Raw genomic sequence first — 21,646 nt, forward strand, 5'->3', positions numbered from 1 at the left:
AAAAAAAGCCAACAGAACTGATCTCAGGTCCCTTTAAAATAATTTGTCTAGAAATTGCTGCAAGCAGACCACAAGTGGAAGCTATCTGCTCCCTGTGCTGAGTGTAGGGTTGCGTGATTGGTTCATTCTGTCACATTTTGGAATTTTTAGACCCTGGTACAGGGTCTCACTTCAAATAACGCCGCAACTTGGTTTTGCAGAACACCAACTCTAAAACGCCCTCTCCAGATCACTTTTAAATGTGGCATGATGCCAATTCTTGGAGCAGACACCTGCCGACCACTGTAGCAGAGCCCATGCTCACAGCTGCTGCCAATCAGGTGCCAATCAGGGTACCAGAAAGCAGTTTTTATGGGCGCATCCCAAATATTCTTCTCTGCTCTCTCTGTAGCACAATTTAAAGGGAAATTAACAGGCTTTCCAATGGCAATTTGTTGCTAAGAAGCATTGTCAATCTGGTAAACACAAATTTCCTCACTTTTTGAGCGACTTTAACACAACTAGCAATGTTTTAACCTCCAATACTTACTAAGCAACATTAAAAACACCAATAGTATCTGGCAAAACAACCTACTTTAACTACTATTAGAATGAGGCACACTTTAAAAAACAAATATCAAGTTTATTAACTCATAAAACACACAATTCCACCAACCGTAACCCTGCACCTAGCAATCAGCATTGCGGCAGTTTATAAATAGCAGCTATTATAAGATATGCTACAGTCATAAACGATTGAATTGTAGAGACAAACAAACACAGTAAAGGTCATACCTCCCACTTTAATTGATATGAGAGCAAACATGTTAACCCTTAGAAGTTTAGAGTTATTATTATTATTTTGCAATACCTTTAATATACATTGACTTTAACTTCAAATCCAATTGACTTTTGTCTTCAAATCCAATTCCTCCATTTATTTTAAGCAGGTCTGAGATTTGAGTAAATCTGGGCATGGTTTCACTAGCACCAGTGCTAACTCTACACTTCCAAAGGGTTAAGCTCTCAGAACGGTCAGCAATCTGAGCCATGAAGCCGCAGCAGATACTCACTGGCAGGTGACGGAGTGCTGTATCCGCTCACAGGAAGTCCAGGCAGCGCGGACGGAGACAGGCTGCCCAGCATGTGTGGGAAGAAGTAGGGGTACGGGGGCATGGGGAACACCCCCAAAGGGGTGCCAACCCCGCCGGACCCCGGCAGAGGCTTCCCATTACCGGACATGGCCGCTCGGACACTACTCAGGTGATCCGCGGTCACGCAAAACACACTTCTACAATCCCATCACGAGGTCCTGGGGTGGTCCGGTGAGAAGAACCTGTTTGTTATTCCTGATATTCCGTGGACGGGTGTTTATCTGTGTGTGGTCGGAGACACTTGAGCAATTCAGTTTCGTGAGATAAAATCAGGACCAAGTTAGGAACTGTGTGTGTGTGTGTGTGTTTTTCCCGGCTCCACTGATCTACTAAGAATTGTATGTAAACATGGTTAAGATCCCGTCCGGCCACTCTTGCAATCCGTTTTAGACATTTCTCAAAAACACAAAAACAGCCAATGTAATCCAGATCTGCCTGTTTACGCGTAGTCCTGGCAGATGCATTAAAACACACTCTTCAGCTTACTTCTGATGGGACTCCAGAAACACTCCAGGAACACTTCTCTTGAACTGACCAATCAGAGATGAAGGGAGAGATGGAAGTGCAAAAGCAGGGAGGAAGGTCTCTGGAGGTCACATGATGTCACTGGGTCAGCAGCTAATGGTAGACCCTTTAAAAAACAGGAAGAAAGAAAAAGAAAAAGGTTTTAATAATCAACAGTACAACAATACATCCATTATCGGTTCCAATCTCTCATTTGCTACAATATTAGACATTAAATATGCAATAAACCAAACTAACCTTCTGTATACGATGTATAATTCGATTTTAACTATTCTGTTCAGGTATAATATTGATTATAAATCTTTTGCAGAATCATTTTTAGTATTTTTTGAAGGGTACCTTGTACTCATTTAGTGCACGATTTGGAGAGTAGACTACTTGTTTGGGGAACGATTTGGAGGAAAAATATTTCTTTTTTGTGCTTGTTTGAGACAGGAGTTGGAGGGACAACTGTACTTGTTTGGGGTGGAGTTTGAGAGAAACATTGTACTGATTTGGATTGTTTTTTTAGTTTTTTTGATAATTTTATTTCTAATTTTTTCAATTTTCTCCCCAATTTACACAGCCAATTACCCAACCCACTTATTAGGACTCCCCCTATCACTAGTAATGGCCCAACACACCAGGAGGGTGAAGACTAACACATGCTTCCTCCGATACATGTGAAGTCAGCCACCGCTTCTTTTCGAGCTGCTGCTGATGCAGTATTGCCGAGCAGCATCACAGCACGCTTGGAGGAAAGCGCAGTGACTCAGTTCCGATACATCAGCTCACAGACGCCCTGTGTTGTGGACATCACCCTAGGAGTGATGTGGGGAGAGAGCACCATCTACCCACCCAGAGGGAGCAGGGCCAATTTTGCTCCCTCTGACGCCGGCAGTTTGATGGCAAAGCTATTTTGGGTTGATTCTTGGAGAGTACACTCGCCCGGACTGAGTTTTGCAGGGACCACTATACTTGTTTGGAGCATGGTTTTGTAAGCAACACTAAATCAGTTGGGGCTGTATTTCTACTGTAAGAGAAAAAGAGATGATATTTAGCTCCCTGGGTTTTCTTCAGTCTGACAGCGTGGGAAACAAAGCATAGGTGTTCCCCTGTGTTCCTCATGGGCGTGTGCGCACACACACACAATCCTCACACAGCGGCAGCCAGACACTCTAATTAGGCCAAGCTGTGTGTGAATGAGCAGGAAGGCAAGGGGTAAGATCTGATGAACCACTCTGAACATCACTGAAGAAAAAGCATGTACCGCTATGAGAACACTGGGTAAAAATGTTTCCTGACTGAAGAATAATCATGTTTACAAAATAACCTGACCAGGTTCTCGGAAAAAAAATCACGGAGTCACGGAATAAAGAAGCTGAGCTCCAACATTTGGGACATTCCAGGATTTTGGTGGTTTCCAGGGGTGGTCACTTCTGAAAATTTGATCTTTAATTTGATCATTTTTAGTCATATATTTATTAAATACAGGTAATAGACTATCAAAAAGTTTGATTGGTCAAGCTCAGGTATCAAATCTGTTTTTTTTTTATTAGATTATGCAATATATTTAGTAACTTACAGTAACAGGGTTGCGAGTAACAGGGTTGCAAATCTAGGCTAAGTTGTGGTTTACCCCAGGAACAGATTCTAACTGTAAAATGTAGCTATGTATACAAGATCAAGGACAAACATGGTTATATAAGTATATAAAGTAAATTTTGACTCTACTCATTATTAGTCTTACAATATGAGTAACAGGGTTGCGTTCACTGAGTGACACACACAACTTGGACAAACATATTTGGAAAAAAAACTTGAAAATTGTTGGAGCACTTACTCTTGGTCTTGCCATGTGGGCAGAAAATGTCCTTGTGATGTAACTTCCTTTGTGCCAGTAGACTTTAAATATTTTTAACTCTTTCTCTGCCAGGTAAAATTCCTTATGGTAACAGGGTTGCGCGCATGTTTTGGGACACAACTTAATAGCATAAAAACTGTAACATGCAATACAATGTAGACCAAAAAAGTTTTCATAAGTAAAGGAGATGCATATCAACAATATACAAGAGGAAGTCATTTATTTAGAGCTTATTTTAATTGTTAAATTTGCCAAAGGAGTTGGTCACCCAATGAGTGGGACAAGAGAAAACTGTCATTTTTTGAGGTGGTCCAAAGGTATTCGGTCTTTTAAATAATATCTAAGGAGCTTATTTTTCCACCATATTTTACAGTTTTTCTTATAACAAGTACATTTTTCACAAAAAATAGTAATTTAGATATTTTGGATATGCACATTTGAAATTTAAGTGGTGGGACAGGAAATGTACCAAAATCCTGGAATGTCCCATTTAACACTTTGCAAAAAACGTGAGTCCTTTCCTGTAGCCTGAATTTATACTGATGCTAATTAATCACCACACAGTTTCCCTGCTGGAAAATCCATCTCAAGCCTTTTCTATCTGAGCAACTGATCATACATCTAATATTCCTGAATTATTTCTGATATAAAAAATCTGCACAAAGCTTTTCATCACCTTCATTTGATTGGAAACCAAATTATCACCAAACTGGACCTTTCTTATCGGTGAGCTTGCCTTTGCTACTCTCTACAAGAGTAGAGTCAGTTATTACCAAGGCATTTACCAAGAATGGTTAAACTTTCCAGATGTGTTCATAATCTGGCCATGAACTGAAAAGATACATTGGTTGGTGATTCACCAACAAAAATGCATGCACTGAATTTAGAAGAATGCAGAAGATGCTGGTCAGACACACAATTAAAATTTAGTTTAGTTCTCATATTTTAAATAAACAGCCCAGCCGGTTCTGTGAAAAATGGGTGGTGAAGTTTTCAAATCTTGGTTTGTTTGAGAAGAGCGATGACTGTTTACTCAGTTATGTTTTATATTTTTTTAATTTGTCATTTATAAGGTGCACTGGATTATAACGCACATTAAGGGACACTAGTAAGGATGCCTACATCGAAGTGAGCAAGGGTGTCGCCATGTTTCCCTTCTAATGGGGAAAAGTAAACAAAATTGTAGTTCTTAAAAAAAAAATTACTTTCATGTTCAAACGAGCACTGGATGTTAATCTACACAGATTTCTCTCCTGAAAACCATTTAAAGTGAGTAAGTTTAGATTTGCAATATTTCGTCTAAGGGTGATTTTTGAGTAAAGCATTAGCATTAGCTGCTAACCGTAGTGCTAGCGTGATGTAAATGCCGCCCGATAGCATTAGACTAAGGAACCCTGAGTGTTCCGGTAACCCAGGTTGCTATTAGCTAGAAGTTTGTCTCACGTAGCTTGTTTTAACAAGGCAAACATGCAGACTACAGTCCAATATACTCGACTCTGAATGACGAAAGAGCTAGAGCTGTGGTTAGCGGCTAATGCTAATGCTGCTGCACCCAGCGTTAGTGCTGGAGAAACTTCACTGAAAACTCACCATGTGTAGCTCAATTGCTCCTTAATACCTGACTGGTAGAACTCATACATAAAGCACCTTGGATTATACGGCGCACTGCCGATTTTTGAAAAAGTGTGCCTTATAGTCTGGGAAAAAAATGGTATTCCTTTCTTTTTTTAGTCGTAGCTCAAGTCGTAACCTGTTATTGCACAGTAAAGTCCAATTCATGCACCAATTCTATGCTGTAGCCTATACGTACCCTACCCCAAACCTGTGTACTCTATTCTGTAGTCCTATTAGATTTTATCGTGTTGTAATGAATTTGTTATCGTGTTAAATAGATATACATGAAACAAAGTGTAGTTAGTCCCGTTTAACTGGATGAAGGGCAGCATGTTAGAATAGAAATTATGAATATCTTATATCTACACCACACAAGGTGGGAATGTGTAGGCAGAAGCAGTAGTTTGCGTAGCGTAGCGTATTTACATTTTTGAGAGGCGTGTGACAGACTGTGCTAAGATAGGCTAAGCTAAGCTAAGCTAATGCTGAGCTAAAGCAAGCTATGCTAACCTGACCACAGTCCTTCAGGCACAGCTAGCTAACCTAACACCACCCAGTAAAACAAGCAGAAATGCTGGCAAACGTGCAGCTTTCACCTGAAAACGACTCCGCAGAGCAGGAGAGGAGAGTTTTAGCGTTATTTCACGGTCCTAACATTTACTAACCTGCTTAATTCCCAATTTTGATTTCAAGCTAATTTATAAACCATACACGCTTTGGTAGTTACAGTTCTGTTACAGTTCACTTCTAAAGAACTACTTTTTGGCGAAAGGCACAGTCCGTATTAAAGCATATTCCTTATACATTTTTTGAGGGTCTTTTATTTGCTTTATTTATTAAAAAAAAAAAAAAGAAGGTGTTTTATTGTTTAAAACACAGCCCAGCTCTAGAGCATTTGTACATCTATTTCAGCAACGTGTGCATCTTAACATAGCTCTACGCATTCATTAGAAAGGGCGTCCACAAACATTTGGACACATGTATAGTGTTTTAAGCTTTAAATCATGGCAAGATTTGATAATATCATTTATCACCCCGAGGCGAGTGTACGAGAATGTGTGTGTGTGTGTGTTATTTCTCCGTGCTGAAAATCCAACCATCCATCTCTTCCTCCATCAGTCCATCTGTTTACATTAGCATCCTTCCATCCTCCATCTATCTTCGGCTAATCTCGTTTGCCTGTCCGCGGTCCCACCCCCCCCCCCCCCTCCTCCGCCACCCGCCTCCCAAGCCTCTAGCCCGCTGCCTCTGCGCACAGATATGAAATTCTGCTCAGATAAATCTCATTCAGATTTCCTCCCCTGTGGAATATGGATTATAAATCTCCCAGAAGGCATAGGGAAACTCTGTAGGCTTCCATTTCAAGTTTTAGCTCAAAGGAGGGGGACAAGAGAGCGGGAGAGAAAAAGAGAGAGAGAAAAAGAGAGAGAGAGAGAGATCAAAGCGAGTGTGGATTCCTCATTGTGCTGTGCACAGCGCTCAAATCTCACTCATACATTTTTAAATGCTGCTCTAAGTAGGTTAAACCCCACAGGTCCCCTTTACATAGCAATGCACTCGCTAATTTAATTGCATGTGCCTATGAGTGTGTGTATGTGTGTACATATGTGTATGTGTGTGTATTTATGTATGTTTGGGTACATGCATTTTTATATATGCATATTTACACACACACACACACACTGTATGCATATGTACATGCATGTGCATCTGTATTTATGTTGCATGCCCAGCGGCAGCTGGATGAAAGTGCTGACTGTGTTTACGGTTGCTCGTCTGCTACTACAGTTATTATTCACATCCTGGGTCAAAGGGCAGCAGGCTGTGTAAAGCAGGCATATCTACAGTACTCTCGGAAACTACAACCCAGCAGGCAAAGGTCAAAACTAGAGCACACTTTAAACTTTAAAGGGCTGCAGTCAAGCTCTGACTCAGAATGAGTCAAAATCAAGATCCAAACGACAGAAAGATAGAAATCGAGAGAGAGACTGAAATGAGAAGGAGGCTAAGTCCAGATAGAGCCCCAAACTAGGGTAAGACTGATTGAGTTAAAGTTGAGACCCGAATGAGTACACAAAGCTTGTCGCGGTGCTCATTGCTATCTTATACCCCACCTACAGATTATTTTCACGCCTTTCGACTGCGCTCTTTAAATATTAATTGAGTTTACGAAGATATCTACGCTGATGGGTGTGGTGGTCTGGAAGTGAGGTGTGTTCGGGTACATTTCTAGTCTGGCATGTTTCTATCTTGGTGGTGAAAAACACTGGTGCACCACTGATGGACTTAAACCCTGACAACAGTCATCCACCAGACATCTATCCATATCTTTGCTACGCAGGTCCACCTGGTGTGCTTAGTGTGCGTACACCCATGCCGTTACACACGCCTGGACTCATTGCAGTGCACAAATCCAACTTTTACATCAACCATAGTCAGAATACAAAATAAGCATTAGCATTAGCACTGTGTGTGTGTAGAATCAGCACTTTATGTGTAGCATTAGCACTGTGTGTGTGTAGAATCAGCACTTTATGTGTAGCATTAGCACTGTGTGTGTGTAGAATCAGCACTTTATGTGTAGCATTAGCCCTGTGTGTGTAGAATCAGCACTTTATGTGTAGCATTAGCGCTGTGTTTGTAGTGTAACACTATGTGTGTAGCATTAGCACTGTGTATATAGAATCAGCACTTTATGTGTAGCATTAGCACTGTGTTTGTAGTATTAGCACTGTGTGTGTAGAATCAGCACTTTATCTGTAGCATTAGCACTGTGTGTAGCATTAGTGCTGTGTGTGTAGCATTAGCACTATATGTGTAACATTAGCACTGTGTGTGTGTGTAGCATTAGTGCTGTGTGTGTAGCATTAGCACTGTATGTGTGTGTAGCATTAGCACTGTGTGTGTAGCATTAGCACTGTGCGTGTAGCATTAGCACTGTGCGTGTAGCATTAGCGCTGTGTGTGTAGCATTAGCACTGTGTGTGTATTTATTGACTGATGGGTAACATGAGAAATATACAATGTTAAAGGTCACACACTTTGACCTTTGTTATTTTCAACAGCGCTGAATTGGGACATTTGACATTTGTGCCAATTCTAGAGGCAGCTTTTCTCTTTCTCACTGACAGACAACACACACACACACACACACACACTGAGTATCTTCCACTTCTCCTTCCAAGGTTGCCTGTGGCACCGGACCTCGTCTCACCTACATGCACTAATGGATGAGAATGTCAAAACCAGTGAAGCATGAGGCCCTCAGTGTGTGTCAGTGTGTGTGTGTGTGTGTGTGTGTGTGTGTGTGTGTGTGTGCGTGTGGATGGATGGCAATTGTCAACAACAATCACTCTTGGCATTATATCTGAAGAGAGTTTGCAGCCCAAATTTATTCTACCAGCAGAAAAAATAAACGACGTATCACCAACCTGCAGCGCCGACGGCAGCAATGATACCATACCACACCCCACCACCGCCCCACCAGCAGCTACTACCACTGCGATCACATTTATATTAAACATTTACATTAAATAACCTATATTCTTTCTCTGTTTTCATTTGATAATTTTCTTATAATTTACTTTTACATGGCATGCAGCGCTGTTCCCTTCAATCAGAATCATGTTGATGGTACACTGACTTTAACAGGGAGATAGATCTATATTATTCTCATGTTATACCTGAACTCTACTACTGCACTATGGAACTTTGGTGGAGTTGCATTGAAAAAAGAAATATTTGTGTAAAAGAAAATCTACAAATGCATGCGGGGGAAGATCAATGTTTGTTGGATGATACTACTGTTTGTTGGGTAATATCAGTGTTTCTTTGGTAATATTTGTCATTTGTTAAGATTTATTGGTTTTGGTGGGTAACACAGGTGTTCACTGGTCATTGACTCTTAAATATTTTTTGTTTGTTGGGTATTGTTAACGTTATTTGGTGAATTCTGGTGTTTATTGGGAATTCCAGTGTTTGCTGGGTAGTATTCTTATTTGTAGAAAATGTAGGGTTTCATTGTTGGAAACTAATAATGTTTGTTTTGAAAAATATATTTTTGTGTATATGGTTGTTGGTATATTGTTGAATAATATTAGTGTTGGTGGACACTAACAATGATTTTTTGTGGTGTTTCCAGAGTAATATTGATGTTTGTTGGGTTTATCTGTATTTTTGTGTGACTGGCTTCTGTTAAACATTTTTTGGAAACTTACTCAGTAACACTCAATGTTACACTGAGTAACATTGGTCCTTATTGGGCAATGATCATATTTCATGGGAATGCTAATGATTTGATTTATATTTTAATGTTTGGTGGGAAATGTTTATGTTTGTTGGGTAACACTGGTGTATGATGGATAATGTCGATGTTTGGTGTTCAATGTTTTTGGATAACAACATTTTTTGGAGGTAATACTGGTGTTTGTAGAGTAATGTAAATGCTTGTTGGGTTGAAATGTTTTTTGCGCAATACTGGTGTTTGTTGGGTAATATTGGTGTTTATTGGGTAATACTGGTGTTTGGTGAGACATGTCCATGTTTGTTGGGTAATACTGGTGTTTATTGGGTAATACTGGTGTTTGGTGAGACATGTCCATGTTTGTTGGGTAATACTGGTGTTTATTGGGTAATACTGGTGTTTGGTGAGACATGTCCATGTTTGTTGGGTAATACTGGTGTTTATTGGGTAATACTGGTGTTTGGTAGGATGTGTCGATGTTTGTTGGGTAATATTGGTGTTTATTGGGTAATACTGCTGTTTATTGGGTAATACTGGTGTTTGGTGAGATATGTCCATGTTTGCTGGGTAATTTTGGTGTTTATTGGGTAATACTGGTGTTTGGTAGGATGTGTCGATGTTTGTTGGGTAATATTGGTGTTTATTGGGTAATACTGGTGTCTATTGAGTAATACTGGTGTTTGGTGGAAAATGTTTATGTTCGTTGGGTATTATTGGTGACTATTGGGCAACATTTGTGTTTGGTGGGAAATTCTGATGTTTTTGGGTATTTGTGTGTATTTGTGTTTGGTGGAAAATGTTTATATTTGTTGGGTATTATTAGTGATTATTAGATAACATTAGTGTTTGGTGGACAAATCTGATGTTTGTTGGGTAATATTTGTGTTTTATTTGGTAATATTAGTGTTTGTTGGGTTATTTTAGTATTTTTGGAGGTAATACTGGTGTTTGTAGAGTAATTTAATGTTTGTTGGGTGGTTTATGTAAGAAAGGCATCTGTTGCATAATGCAAATGGGTAATATTGATGTTTGTTGGGTGATATTGGTGTTTGCAGGGCTCCAGACAAAAAAAATGTTTAAGGAGCCAGTGGCTCCTAAAATAAATAATTTGGGCGCCAATATTTTTTTCCAAGTGCCAAACAATAATGCTGAGTCTTTACTGCAGAAGGTGTGCTTATGGTACACTCCAACTCCACACCAATTGCTTTCAGCTTAGGCTTGCTTTTGGGGCTAATTGGAAGGGATTTTTGAGTGTTCAGGATTGCCAGTTCCAGTCTTTGAGGCAAACAATGAAATGAGAGAATATGTTTTCCTATCTCACTTCTAAAGAGTGCCCCTTGTTCTGGCGAGTTGTGCTACCTTGTCAAACCGTGCTACCCTAGTGTATATTTAACGATAAAAACTCAAAAGAAGCTCAACGTTAGAGCATGTTTGCAGTAGAAGTCCCCAGTAGATGTAGTGTTAGTATATTTTTATAACATAAATCACTGTATCATGGTAAATTTAAGGCAATGAGAGTTCGTTACAAACTGCTTTTGCTTTTTTGTATTTAAATTATAATTAATAAATTATTGTATTTATTATTATTATTATTATTATTATTATTATTAATTTGTATTTATACTCTTGTGCAATGATAGTGAGTCCAGGTTGTTTTATGCACAAAAAATAGATTTGTTATAAAAAAAACACGAGAAATTATCAAAACGTGTAGGTTTGCACTTGCGCAGTGCCTTTAGGAAGCACGTATTGATGGGTAGCATAACTTGACAAAACACCGGTACACCGGTAGACCACCAGAAACGTGTCTTCAAACAGTCAGTGATTACAGAGATATACTTAGCTTTCTGGGCTTCTGTCACGGTCTGCGCTTTGACGTTGTCTGCTATAACGTTACATCCTACAAACTCGGCACAAGCTGTGTCATTATCATACGTTTTCGACACATCCAGTCCATTTTTTTCTTATTAACAAGACGGGGTAGTTTCTCACATGCATGTTGGCTCTATTAAATTTCATTTTTCAGTTTTATCACATGTGCGAGCTAAGGGAGGTTTTGTCGGAGCACACTAAAAAACAGTCGCGTGCATTTTTATGCTTTCGACTCTTTCCGTGTTTTTTCTTTTTTTTAAACGATGCGTTGCTGGTACAAAATCCGTGTTTCCAGCGATATCTTTGCTTACTTTCGAACTGAATTCGCAGTACATTGTCTGCTTTATGTTGTCATACCTGAGCCACGCAAACTCCTGCAGCCAAGAAGTTTTGAAATGTCTGTGGTTGTACTTTTCTTGGATGTTCATCTTCGTCTGCATTTTCCAGTGCAAACTGCGCGCCAATGGATAAAAGCTCAGCTTAGCTACGCTGCTGTGGTAGTTACGTTTTAGGTAAAGCAAGGCTTTTTTTTTTTGAGGTAGGCAAAAACGTCCATATGATTGGGCGCCGTAGTATAGTTATGCCGATAAACACAACCCAAAAAAAAAATAAATAAAAAATAAAAAATTAATAAATAAACGCAAAAAACCCTACTTTGCCACCTGTCGCCACTGGCGACTTAATTAATTTTATAAATCGCAAAAAAATATTTTTGGTCGCATTTGAGACCATTTTAGTCGCAGTCTGGAGCCCTGTGTTTGGTAAGACATATTGATGTTTGTTGGGTAATACTGGTGTAAGTTGGGTAACACACACACACACACACACATGTAAAGCAACATGGAGCCAGCCTGTGTCCTGCTACACAAAACCCAGAACATAAACCACTCATAAAACACACTTACAGTCATCCATATTACACACACACACACACACACTCACAGTCATATACTGTAGAGTAAATTTACAGTGTGACCGCCCACACGGAGAGGGTGCTGTAAGAGTGTGTGTGATGTGGAAGAATGTGACACTCTTTCCATGAAAGTGCTCCTCAGGGAGGCTTTAGTGTGAGCAGGAGATGGCTGGAGCCAAGGACTTTTGGAAAGAGAGCACAGATTCAAGGGGAGTGAAAAAGGAAGAGGACCTGGCAACCCCCCAGCAGAGAGAGTGATGTAGGCCAGAGCAGTAAGACGGAGGGGTGTGTGTGAGTGTGTGAGACTGTAGGGACAGATGTGGCGCTCTGCCAAACCGCAGGGCGGGTCAGTGATCACTCTGCTGGACGCTGCAGGACGGGGAGCGACTCGGTGGAAAGCTTTCAGAGCAGGAGCTCCGCGTGAAGAATCTGGAGCCCATCCAACCTGACTCATCAGAGTCACACCTCCAAAATACACCACTTATTCAACATCAACACCTGTACAAATCTATATAACATTAAAATAAACCTAAATAAACGTAAAATCAGTGATCAGTGACAGTGTCTACCTGTAATTAGCTCTATATAACATTAGAATACTAAACCAAAATAAACATAAAGTCAGTGATCAGTGAGAGTGTCTACCTGTAATAAACTCTATATAACATTAGAATAATCCCAAATAAACATAAAATGAGTGACCTGTGAGTGTGTCTACCTGTATTAAACTCTATATAACATTAGAATACTAAACTAAAATAAACATAAAGTTAGTGGTCAGTGAGAGTGTCTACCTGGCATAAAATCTATATAACATTAGAATAAATCCAAATTAACATAAATTAATTGGTGAGTGAGAGTGTCTACCTGTAATAAACTCTATATAACATTAGAATAAACCCAAATAAACATAAAGTTAGTGATTAGTGAGAGAATCTACCTGTAATAAACTCTATATAACATTAGAATACTAACCCCAAATACACATAAAGCCAGTGATCAGAGAGAGTGTCTACCTGTAATAAACTCTGTATAACATTAGAATACTAAACCCAAATAAACATAAAGTCAGTGTTCAGTGAGAGTGTCTACCTGTAATAAACTCTATATAACATTAGAATAAACCTAAATAAACATAAAGTCAGCGGTCAGTGAGAGAATCTACCTGTAATAAACTCTATTTAACATTAGAATAATCCCAAATAAACAAAGTCAGTGACCTGTGAGAGTGTTTACCTGTAATAAACTATATATATATATATATATATATATATATATATATATATATATATATATATATATATATATATATATATATATATCATTAAAATAATCCCAAATAAATATAAAGTCAGTAATCAGTAAGAATGTCTACCTGTAATAATCTCTATATAACATTAGAATACTAAACCCAAATACACATAAAGCCAATGATCAGTGAGAGTGTCTACCTGTAATAAACTCTATATAACATTAGAATAAACCCAAATAAACATAAAATGAGTGACCTGCGAGTGTGTCTACCTGTATTAAACTCTATATAACATTAGAATACTAAACTAAAATAAACATAAAGTCAGTGGTCAGTGAGAGTGTCTACCTGTAATAAACTCTATATAACATTAGAAGAAACCTAAATGAACATAAAGTCAGTAATCAGCGAGAGTGTTTACCTGTAATAAACTATTATAACATTAGAATAAACACAAATAAATATAAAAAGTCAGTAGTCAGTGAGAGTGTCTACCTCTGTATAACATTAGAATACTTAACCCATATAAACAAAGTCAGTGGTCAGTGAGAGTGTCTACCTGTCATAAACTCTATATAACATTAGAATAATCCCAAATAAACATAAAATGAGTGACCTGTGAGTGTGTCTACGTGTAATAAACTCTATATAACTCTATATAACTCTATATTAGAATAAACGCAAATAAACATAGTCAGTGGTCAATGAGAAAATATAGTAGTTTAAGCAGACTGTGTTTGTCTATTGTTGTGTTACAGATTTAGCCACAGTTTAAAGCGACCAATCAGCAATCAACTACTTAACTCTAAGACGTCATTCTTTTGACACTGCAGATAAAAAAGTGAACGCAACTTTGATTTGTGAGCAAAATACGATAGTCATTCTGACTCTCTCTCTCTCTCTCTCTCTCTCACACACACACACTATACAACATAATCTGTGCTGTCTACCAGAAGGCCATTTTTGCTTCAATGTCTTTTTGTTAAAGACGTCTCTGTTCATTAGCATTCCCCATTAGAGACCTACCGAAGAGCACTGGCTGGGGCAAAAAGAGAGAGAGGTAGAGCGAGATTGAGATTGAGAAAGAGAGAGAGAGAAATCGAGAGAAATAGAGAGAATAATGAAAGTCCAGAGCTCAGTAATGGGTTCCATTTCCCCATTCCCTTGTCCATTAAGACAGCCAAATGAAATGAAGGGAAATGAATTGAGATATTGCAGACGCATAGTAAAGGAGGCACACGAGAGAGAGAGAGAGAGAGAGAGAGAGAGAGACAGAGACAGTCTGGGGGGTAGTGAGAGAGATAGTGAGAGAGCGAGTGAGCGAGCGAGAGCCATTAATGAAGACATGAGCTAAGCACAGGCCATAAATCGCGGCCCTAAATGAGGTCCATCACCTTTCTGAAGCTGAAAGTGCTAAATGGAAGCGTTCATCATGCATGTACAGGATACTGAAGATGCATTTCAATTAAAGCAAAGGACACACACACACACACACACACATACACACAGGCAGTGCACATTCCTGTAACCAACACTTAGCCCAAGCCCACTGGCACAATCCATCTCAGCTTTATGTGTGCGGGAACAAAGAAACGAGACAAAGGAGGTTGAAATGACTCTCAGATAAAAGAAATCACACGACAAATAAATACATTTAAAGTCCCACCACCACACTAGACCTCCACATTCTTTAAAACAAAGATGCTACAAAAGGGTTCTTAGAGCAAAGAAGCACGTTTTTGGTTCCAGTATGATCTGTGAGTGTTCGTAAATCCTTTATTTTAGGAGGTTAGGTGAGCTACACACTGCACTATTTGTCAGAATGGTTGTGGACACTAGGGCAATGTCAATGATAAGTTGACATAATAGACAACCTTCCAAGGGTACGCTCTCTCTCTCTGTGTCTCTAAAAAGGTCTAAAGACACCAGATAAAGGTGACAAGACAACAACCGTACTCCCTACAGATCAGCTCAGTACATATTTAAACATATTCACAGCATTTAAAAGTCTCATTCCATTGTCTTTTTTTGATTCATTTTAAACAGTCTAGTTCTGGTCTCTAGTATGAATGAATGCCACGTGAGCCGTTTATTGTGAAAAAGTTCTCAGGTGTTTCTATTTAGCCCTGCTTTAGTTCAATGAATTAGTGGTCTCTGAAGAAAGACAGGATTTCAGCTCTTGCTCATGAATATTCCTACCTGCAAACATATCGCCTCTGATTTGCTAACAGCACTGCAGCAGAGAATGTCTACCTGCCTTCCCCCACAGTCAATTTTACAGCTCTAAAACTTTCAGAGGTACAGCCTTAGTTGTAAAGATATAGCACTGAGTGCTTGGTAAATTTAACCCTTTAAACTTCGCTATAACGTTTCTTTCAGCTTAACTCAGGGCTCTCAGAATTCAACCGACATTAACGGCTGTATATTGAGTTATTTTGAGGAAAGAATATATTTAAACTGGTTCATAAGCTGCATACAGACTACATTTCATTGTGTCAAAGTGTCATTTTTCAAGTGTTGTCCCACAAAAAGATATACTTAAATATCTGCAGAAATGTGAGGGGTGTGCTCACTTTTTTTGATACACTCTTGTGAGACATTTTTACTGTATGTATCCTAGATTAACAACATATGGCTTGTCTGAATGTCTCTTATACTATAGTTTTTAATGTTTGGATTAATATTAGTATGTCACACTATCAGAATGTCCTGCGAAAATGGTCAAGGGCCCTAAAAGTTTATATGTTTGAGTTGTGGTATAACATGCGTTAACTGAGGAGCCTTACCAATAAGAAGCATGACAAAAATAATCGTGACTAATCGATTAACCAGAAAAAAATTACCGGCAGATTATTTGACTATTAAATGGTCATTTGTTAGTTGCAGCACTAGTTGTTCAGCTGCAAAGCTGCTCTCTTGATTAATGCAATCATATCTCCTCACAGTATCACTCAAAAAGATAGTAAAGAATAGACCCTTGACAGCAGCAGGATAAAGTAGGATAAACCCCCTTTAATACCCTTGATTTTGGAGGAAATAATAAATTAATAAATCTGCAGGTGTCCCAATACTTTTTTTCTATATGGTGTGTGCAATAGTGTAAATAACGAAAGTGCTGCTCTGAGTAAAAGATAGATAGAAAGAGAGAGAGAGAGAGAGAGAGAGAGAGAGAGAGTTCAGATTTTGATTCAAAATGACAAGGAGCATCACAAAACCAGCCTAATATGATCTCAAACACACACACACACACACACACCATCCATATTTCCTTGCATGAGCAGAAATGAAACACAAGAACAAACAGAACCTTTGGAAAAGGTCACTTTAATAAATGCCTTTTAATATTCACTCTAATAAGAGACTGTAGCTCCGCCTCAGTGTACAGTACCAGTCAAAAGTTAAATTCAGTGTTTTTTCATTATTTAAATAATACTTTTCATGAAGGGGTGCAGGGAAGACGTGGACACGGACGCAAGTGCAGACACAGAGGAGCACAGGTCACGTGGGGAAAACACACAGAGACATGAGACAGGGCCAGGACGTGACAATACTACTAATACTATTATTAATACTACAGTCATCCAAACTATGAAGAGAAACATATGGAATTATTTAGTAAACAAAAAAGTGTTAAAGAACACAAGAATATGTTTTATATTTTAGATTCTCCAAAGTAGCACCTCTTGCTTAGAAAGAGACAGTTTTGCACATCTTGGCTGGATTTTCTCAGTCAGCTTTATGAGGTAGAGTCACCTGGAATGTTCAGCTTTCAGTTAACAGCTGTGCTGAACTTTCAAGAGTTACTTACTTCAATTTCTTGTCTCTTAATGTGTTTGAGAGCAACAGTTGTGAATAGATAGAGTAACAGGTATAATGTGAATAGCTCTATTTAAGTAATGTTCTAATCCAGATTATGACAAAGTAAATAATGTCATCAAGAAAACATTTCATTGCAAAGACCATCAAAACATTATGATGAAACTGGCACTCATCAGGACCACCCCAGGAAAGGAAGAGCAAGATTTCATCAGAGTTACCAGTTACCAGAAACTGCAAGTTTAACATCATCCCAGATAAGAGCATCTAAATGCTTCACATGTAGTATTTTGGTTTGTTTAATACTTTTTATTTTCTATATGATTCCTTATGTGCTCCTCCCAGTCTGTATGACTTCAGTATTCATTTACAATATAGAAAAAAAATAAAACATTGAATTAGAAGGTGTGTCCAAACTTTTGACGGGTACTGTATATTATAAAACCTACATTTTGTAGGTTGTAGAGCAGGGGTGTCCAAACTACGGCCCGCGGGCCATTTGCGGCCCGTTTCCTTTTTTGGAGCGGCCCGCGAGGTATTTTAGAAATAGAATGAAAGTTGGCCCGCTGTTAAGCAGGTTTTTATAATGTGAGATTCAAAGTTTAAACGCTAGGTGTCAGAAACGGGCCAAAGAGTCTAAAAGCGTAGAGAGTGCGCAGTTGTAGCGCAGAAAAACGGGCCAAAGAGTGTAAAAGTGCAGAGAATGCGCATTTCTAGCGCAAAAAAACGGGCCAACGAGTCTAAAAGCAGAGAGAGTGCGCAGTTGTAGCGCAGAAAAACGGGCCAAAGAGTCTAAAAGCGGGGAGAGTGCCCAGTTGTAGCGCAGAAAAACAGGCCAAAGAGTCTAAAAGCGCAGAGAGTGCGCATTTCTAGCGCATAAAAACGGACCAAAGAGTCTAAAAGCAGAGAGGGTGCACATTTCTAGCGCAGAAAAAAATACAACACTGTCAAAGATAAAGATAGTAAGTCAAGTAAAATGGTGTGTAAATGAAAGTAATCAGGAAAATGTTTTATTTAAAGTGGTATATTTCATTATTTGTTTTATTACAGAGTCTTTGGACACCCCTGTTGAAGAGTATTATTAGTAACATGTATGTACTCAAGATAATGAAAGACTGTAGCTTTATCTCCCTGTATGTCACAAAGTCATTTTTACAAAGGTACAGCATGCAGAGACAGAGGTACACTTTTTGATGCTATTCTCTATTTAATAATAATAATGTGCACATTATGAATAAAATACCAGGCAACCACATTCGTAAAAAAGAATGTAAAAGAATGTGTATATAGGCAAAGTGTGGGCGGAGCACGGACATGTCAATCACAGCCAGCCGGAATACAGACAGTGTGCTTCTGCAGCTTTAACATCAGCCAAACTGAGGCTGGGAATGCAGAGGGGCACCCGCAGACACTGACCTAATTTCTGCAGTGCTTCGAATACAGAGCGCGTGCATGAGTGTGTGTGTGTGTGTGTGTGTGTGTGTGTGTGTGTGTGTGAGCATTATGTAAGAGCAGGAAAGAGGGCTGGGAGTGGCTGTGGGGGCAAAGCCTGAACTCTTTCAGCTCGTTATTCAATTTGTTTATGAGCAGCGATAAAACGTCATTAGCCACGTGAGGGAGAGAGAGACAGTTAGGGAGTGTGTGTGTGTGTGAGAGAGAGAGAGAGAGAGAGAGACAGAGAGGGAGAGAGAGAGAGAGAGAGAGAGATAGAGATACGGCAAGAGCTGGCGCTGTGTGGCGGTCAGTGTGTCCACTTACAAAACAGCTTTACTGTCCGTCCAATTGTGTCAAATGTGTTTTAACACAAGGTCTGTATAAAAATCGGGTCGACTTAAAGGAGAAGTCCGGTGTAAAATGGACTTTTGTTGCAGTAAAATATGATAAAAAGTACTTATCTTCGTTGAATAGCCGACCTCTGCTCTCCTACAGCTTTCTAAAATACAGTAATTTTTAGCTTTTAGCCCAAGCCTTTGTACAATGGCCGTATCGGGGCATATTTTGCCCTGATAAATCCCTTTTTTTCCACCGTTATCCAGCTCAAAGTAGCTCCACACCTCATTGCTAGAATCCGGAGAGCCCTGACATTTAAAACGAGGCATTAATAACTCAAAAAGTGCACAAGAAGCTTATTAAAAACCTCTGTATACATTCCATAACGCTAGCTTTCAGCTCCGAGCGCCGCCATCACTGTACTGATAACAACATAGACATATACATACACAGACTCTGCACAGCCTTTGCCTTCTGCCGTAGCAGCCGACGCCCAGTGCATTCATTTACACTGAGGAAGGTGTTTAATACACCTAAAATAATCACAACTCCAGGGATGTGCCATATCATGTCGTACCCAATAATATCGCCAACATTTTTGAATATCGTGAACAATACTAATCCTGAAATATTGTGCCATATCACCCACCCCTAATTATCACATCAGGGTACTACTTTTTTTTTGCTGTTTTTAGCAAAAGAAAAATTTACACTGTTCTCATTTCCCATTCTATATCTACTAGAGACAGCTTATATCTGTCCAGTATCATTTGTTTTACTTTAATCCTGGATATATGGAGATATTTGGAGTGCATTATTAATATCATGATATTCTGGATCATTGACTTCTGTTAAAAATCTGATAAAATTCTTGTATTTTTTTAAATCTCAGTTAGGGGTGTGCAAATATCATATTGTCGTATGCAATAATAAAATTAAATTTTCATTTTGTTGCAGTAGAGTATTTTACTGTTGCACATGCACACATCGCAATGACGATGCTTAAACAATATATCGTGCAGCCCTAGTATCTAGCCAGCTAACTTTCAGGTTCCACCTTAAACGACACAACAGACGGCAGAGGCTTCTGCATTTAAGGTGTAATAGAAAAATACATAGAATAAAAGTTATTAAAAGCTAATTTCAGTTAACCATCACAGAGGAATTAAGGAATAAACTATAATAATTAATTGCTGCATCACCTTGCCTCTTGTAACTTGTAACCTGCCTCTTGTTTTAGGAGGAAGTGTTACACTTAAAAACAAGGAGTAGGGGTAAAAATTTTAAATACGATTGGGACCAAATTTGGGACCAAACCACTGCAGGCAGTCTTATCCGTCAACCAGCACAAATAACCCCCCCCAAGACTGACTCTCTCTCTCTCTCTCTCATTCCTCCTATCCTTTCCCCCCATCCTCAGGGACAAAAGCACCCCCTTCTGAGTGAGAATATCCACCAAAATAGAATAAAAATACACTAATCAATACACTTCATAATCTGCATATGAAGATTTAAAATAAAATGTCTGTATATATATATTTTTTTTAAGTTATGAAGTACATAAACTCAAAATCTCCCTTATACAAAAGTTATTACATCAGATTATGAATACACAAGGTTATGAACCAGATTATAAAGCCAATGTCATTATCAGTGCAGTAATGGCGGCGTTTGGAGCTGAAGCTAGCATTATAGGATGTAAACAGTGGTTTTTAATAGGCTTTTTGTGCACTTTTTTAAGTTATTAAAGCCTCGTTTTAAATGTCAAAAATTTGAAATACAATTGGGACCAAACTTGCAAAAATAAATTGGTTTCAATGTACTAATAATAAAATAATAAAACAATAAAAATGGAGGAATAAGGTACTGGAAAATTTAGTGTAATAAAAAGAATGTTAAACCACAAGGGGGCGCACTAGCAAGGTTTGGAACAGAGAAAGTGTAATTTATTAATAAGTGTTTTTGATCCGATATTAAACACAGAATAGAGAATCCTACTGCAGTGTGTGTGTGTGTGTGTGGTACATGCTTTATTTGTGCAGTATTCTGTACAATCTGTCGCTGGTGTTTCCTATCAAATCATTGTGTGTGTGTGTGTGTGTGTGTGTGTATCCCTTTTCTATCTTAACCTCAGAAGGAGCTCTTTTTCTACCTCATTCTCTCGCTCTCTCTCTCTCTCTCTCCCTCTATCTCTCTCTCTTTCTGACAGTTTCCCAGAATGCTGAGTGTCCTCACGTCGCCTGCTGAGCTGCAGCTTCTCTAAAAGTGCTGTGCTTTTCTCTCTCTCTCTCTCTCTCTCTCTCTCTCTCTAAACATACCTATTCTACTTTTTTTCTATTTATCTCTTTATTTCTCCCTCTCTCTCCCTCCTGATCTCTCACTTCTCTCTATCTATCTATTTCCCTCTCTCTCCATTTTCTCTCTCTCTTTATATATATATATATATATATATATATATACACTATAGCTCTCTCTCTTTCTCACTCACTCACTCACTCACTTAATACCCCCCTCTCTCTGTCATGGTGGTCTTCTTGTCCAGTCCTACAGTAACAGGATTAAACTCACTGTGTTTGACTCTGTGAGTGAGTGAGTGAGTGAGTGAGAAAGAGAGAGAGAGTGAGAGAGAGAGCTTAAGACATAGACAATGAAAGAGATAGCGATAG

General features: G+C 38.9%; 1 protein-coding gene across 1 annotated transcript in view; it reads right to left on the reverse strand.

Annotated features, from left to right (window-relative positions):
* The window catches only part of rarab (retinoic acid receptor, alpha b), a 218,251-nt gene that overhangs the window by 127,566 nt on the left and 69,039 nt on the right, over positions 1 to 21,646 (reverse strand). The window contains exon 3 of the mRNA XM_007234429.4: positions 1,053 to 1,764. Within this exon, the coding sequence (XP_007234491.2) occupies positions 1,053 to 1,221 (169 nt within the window). The 5' untranslated portion in view covers positions 1,222 to 1,764. The remainder of the gene's footprint in view (positions 1 to 1,052; positions 1,765 to 21,646) is intronic.

This window comes from Astyanax mexicanus, chromosome 19 (assembly GCF_023375975.1).
Source record: "Astyanax mexicanus isolate ESR-SI-001 chromosome 19, AstMex3_surface, whole genome shotgun sequence".
NCBI lineage: Eukaryota > Metazoa > Chordata > Actinopteri > Characiformes > Acestrorhamphidae > Astyanax > Astyanax mexicanus.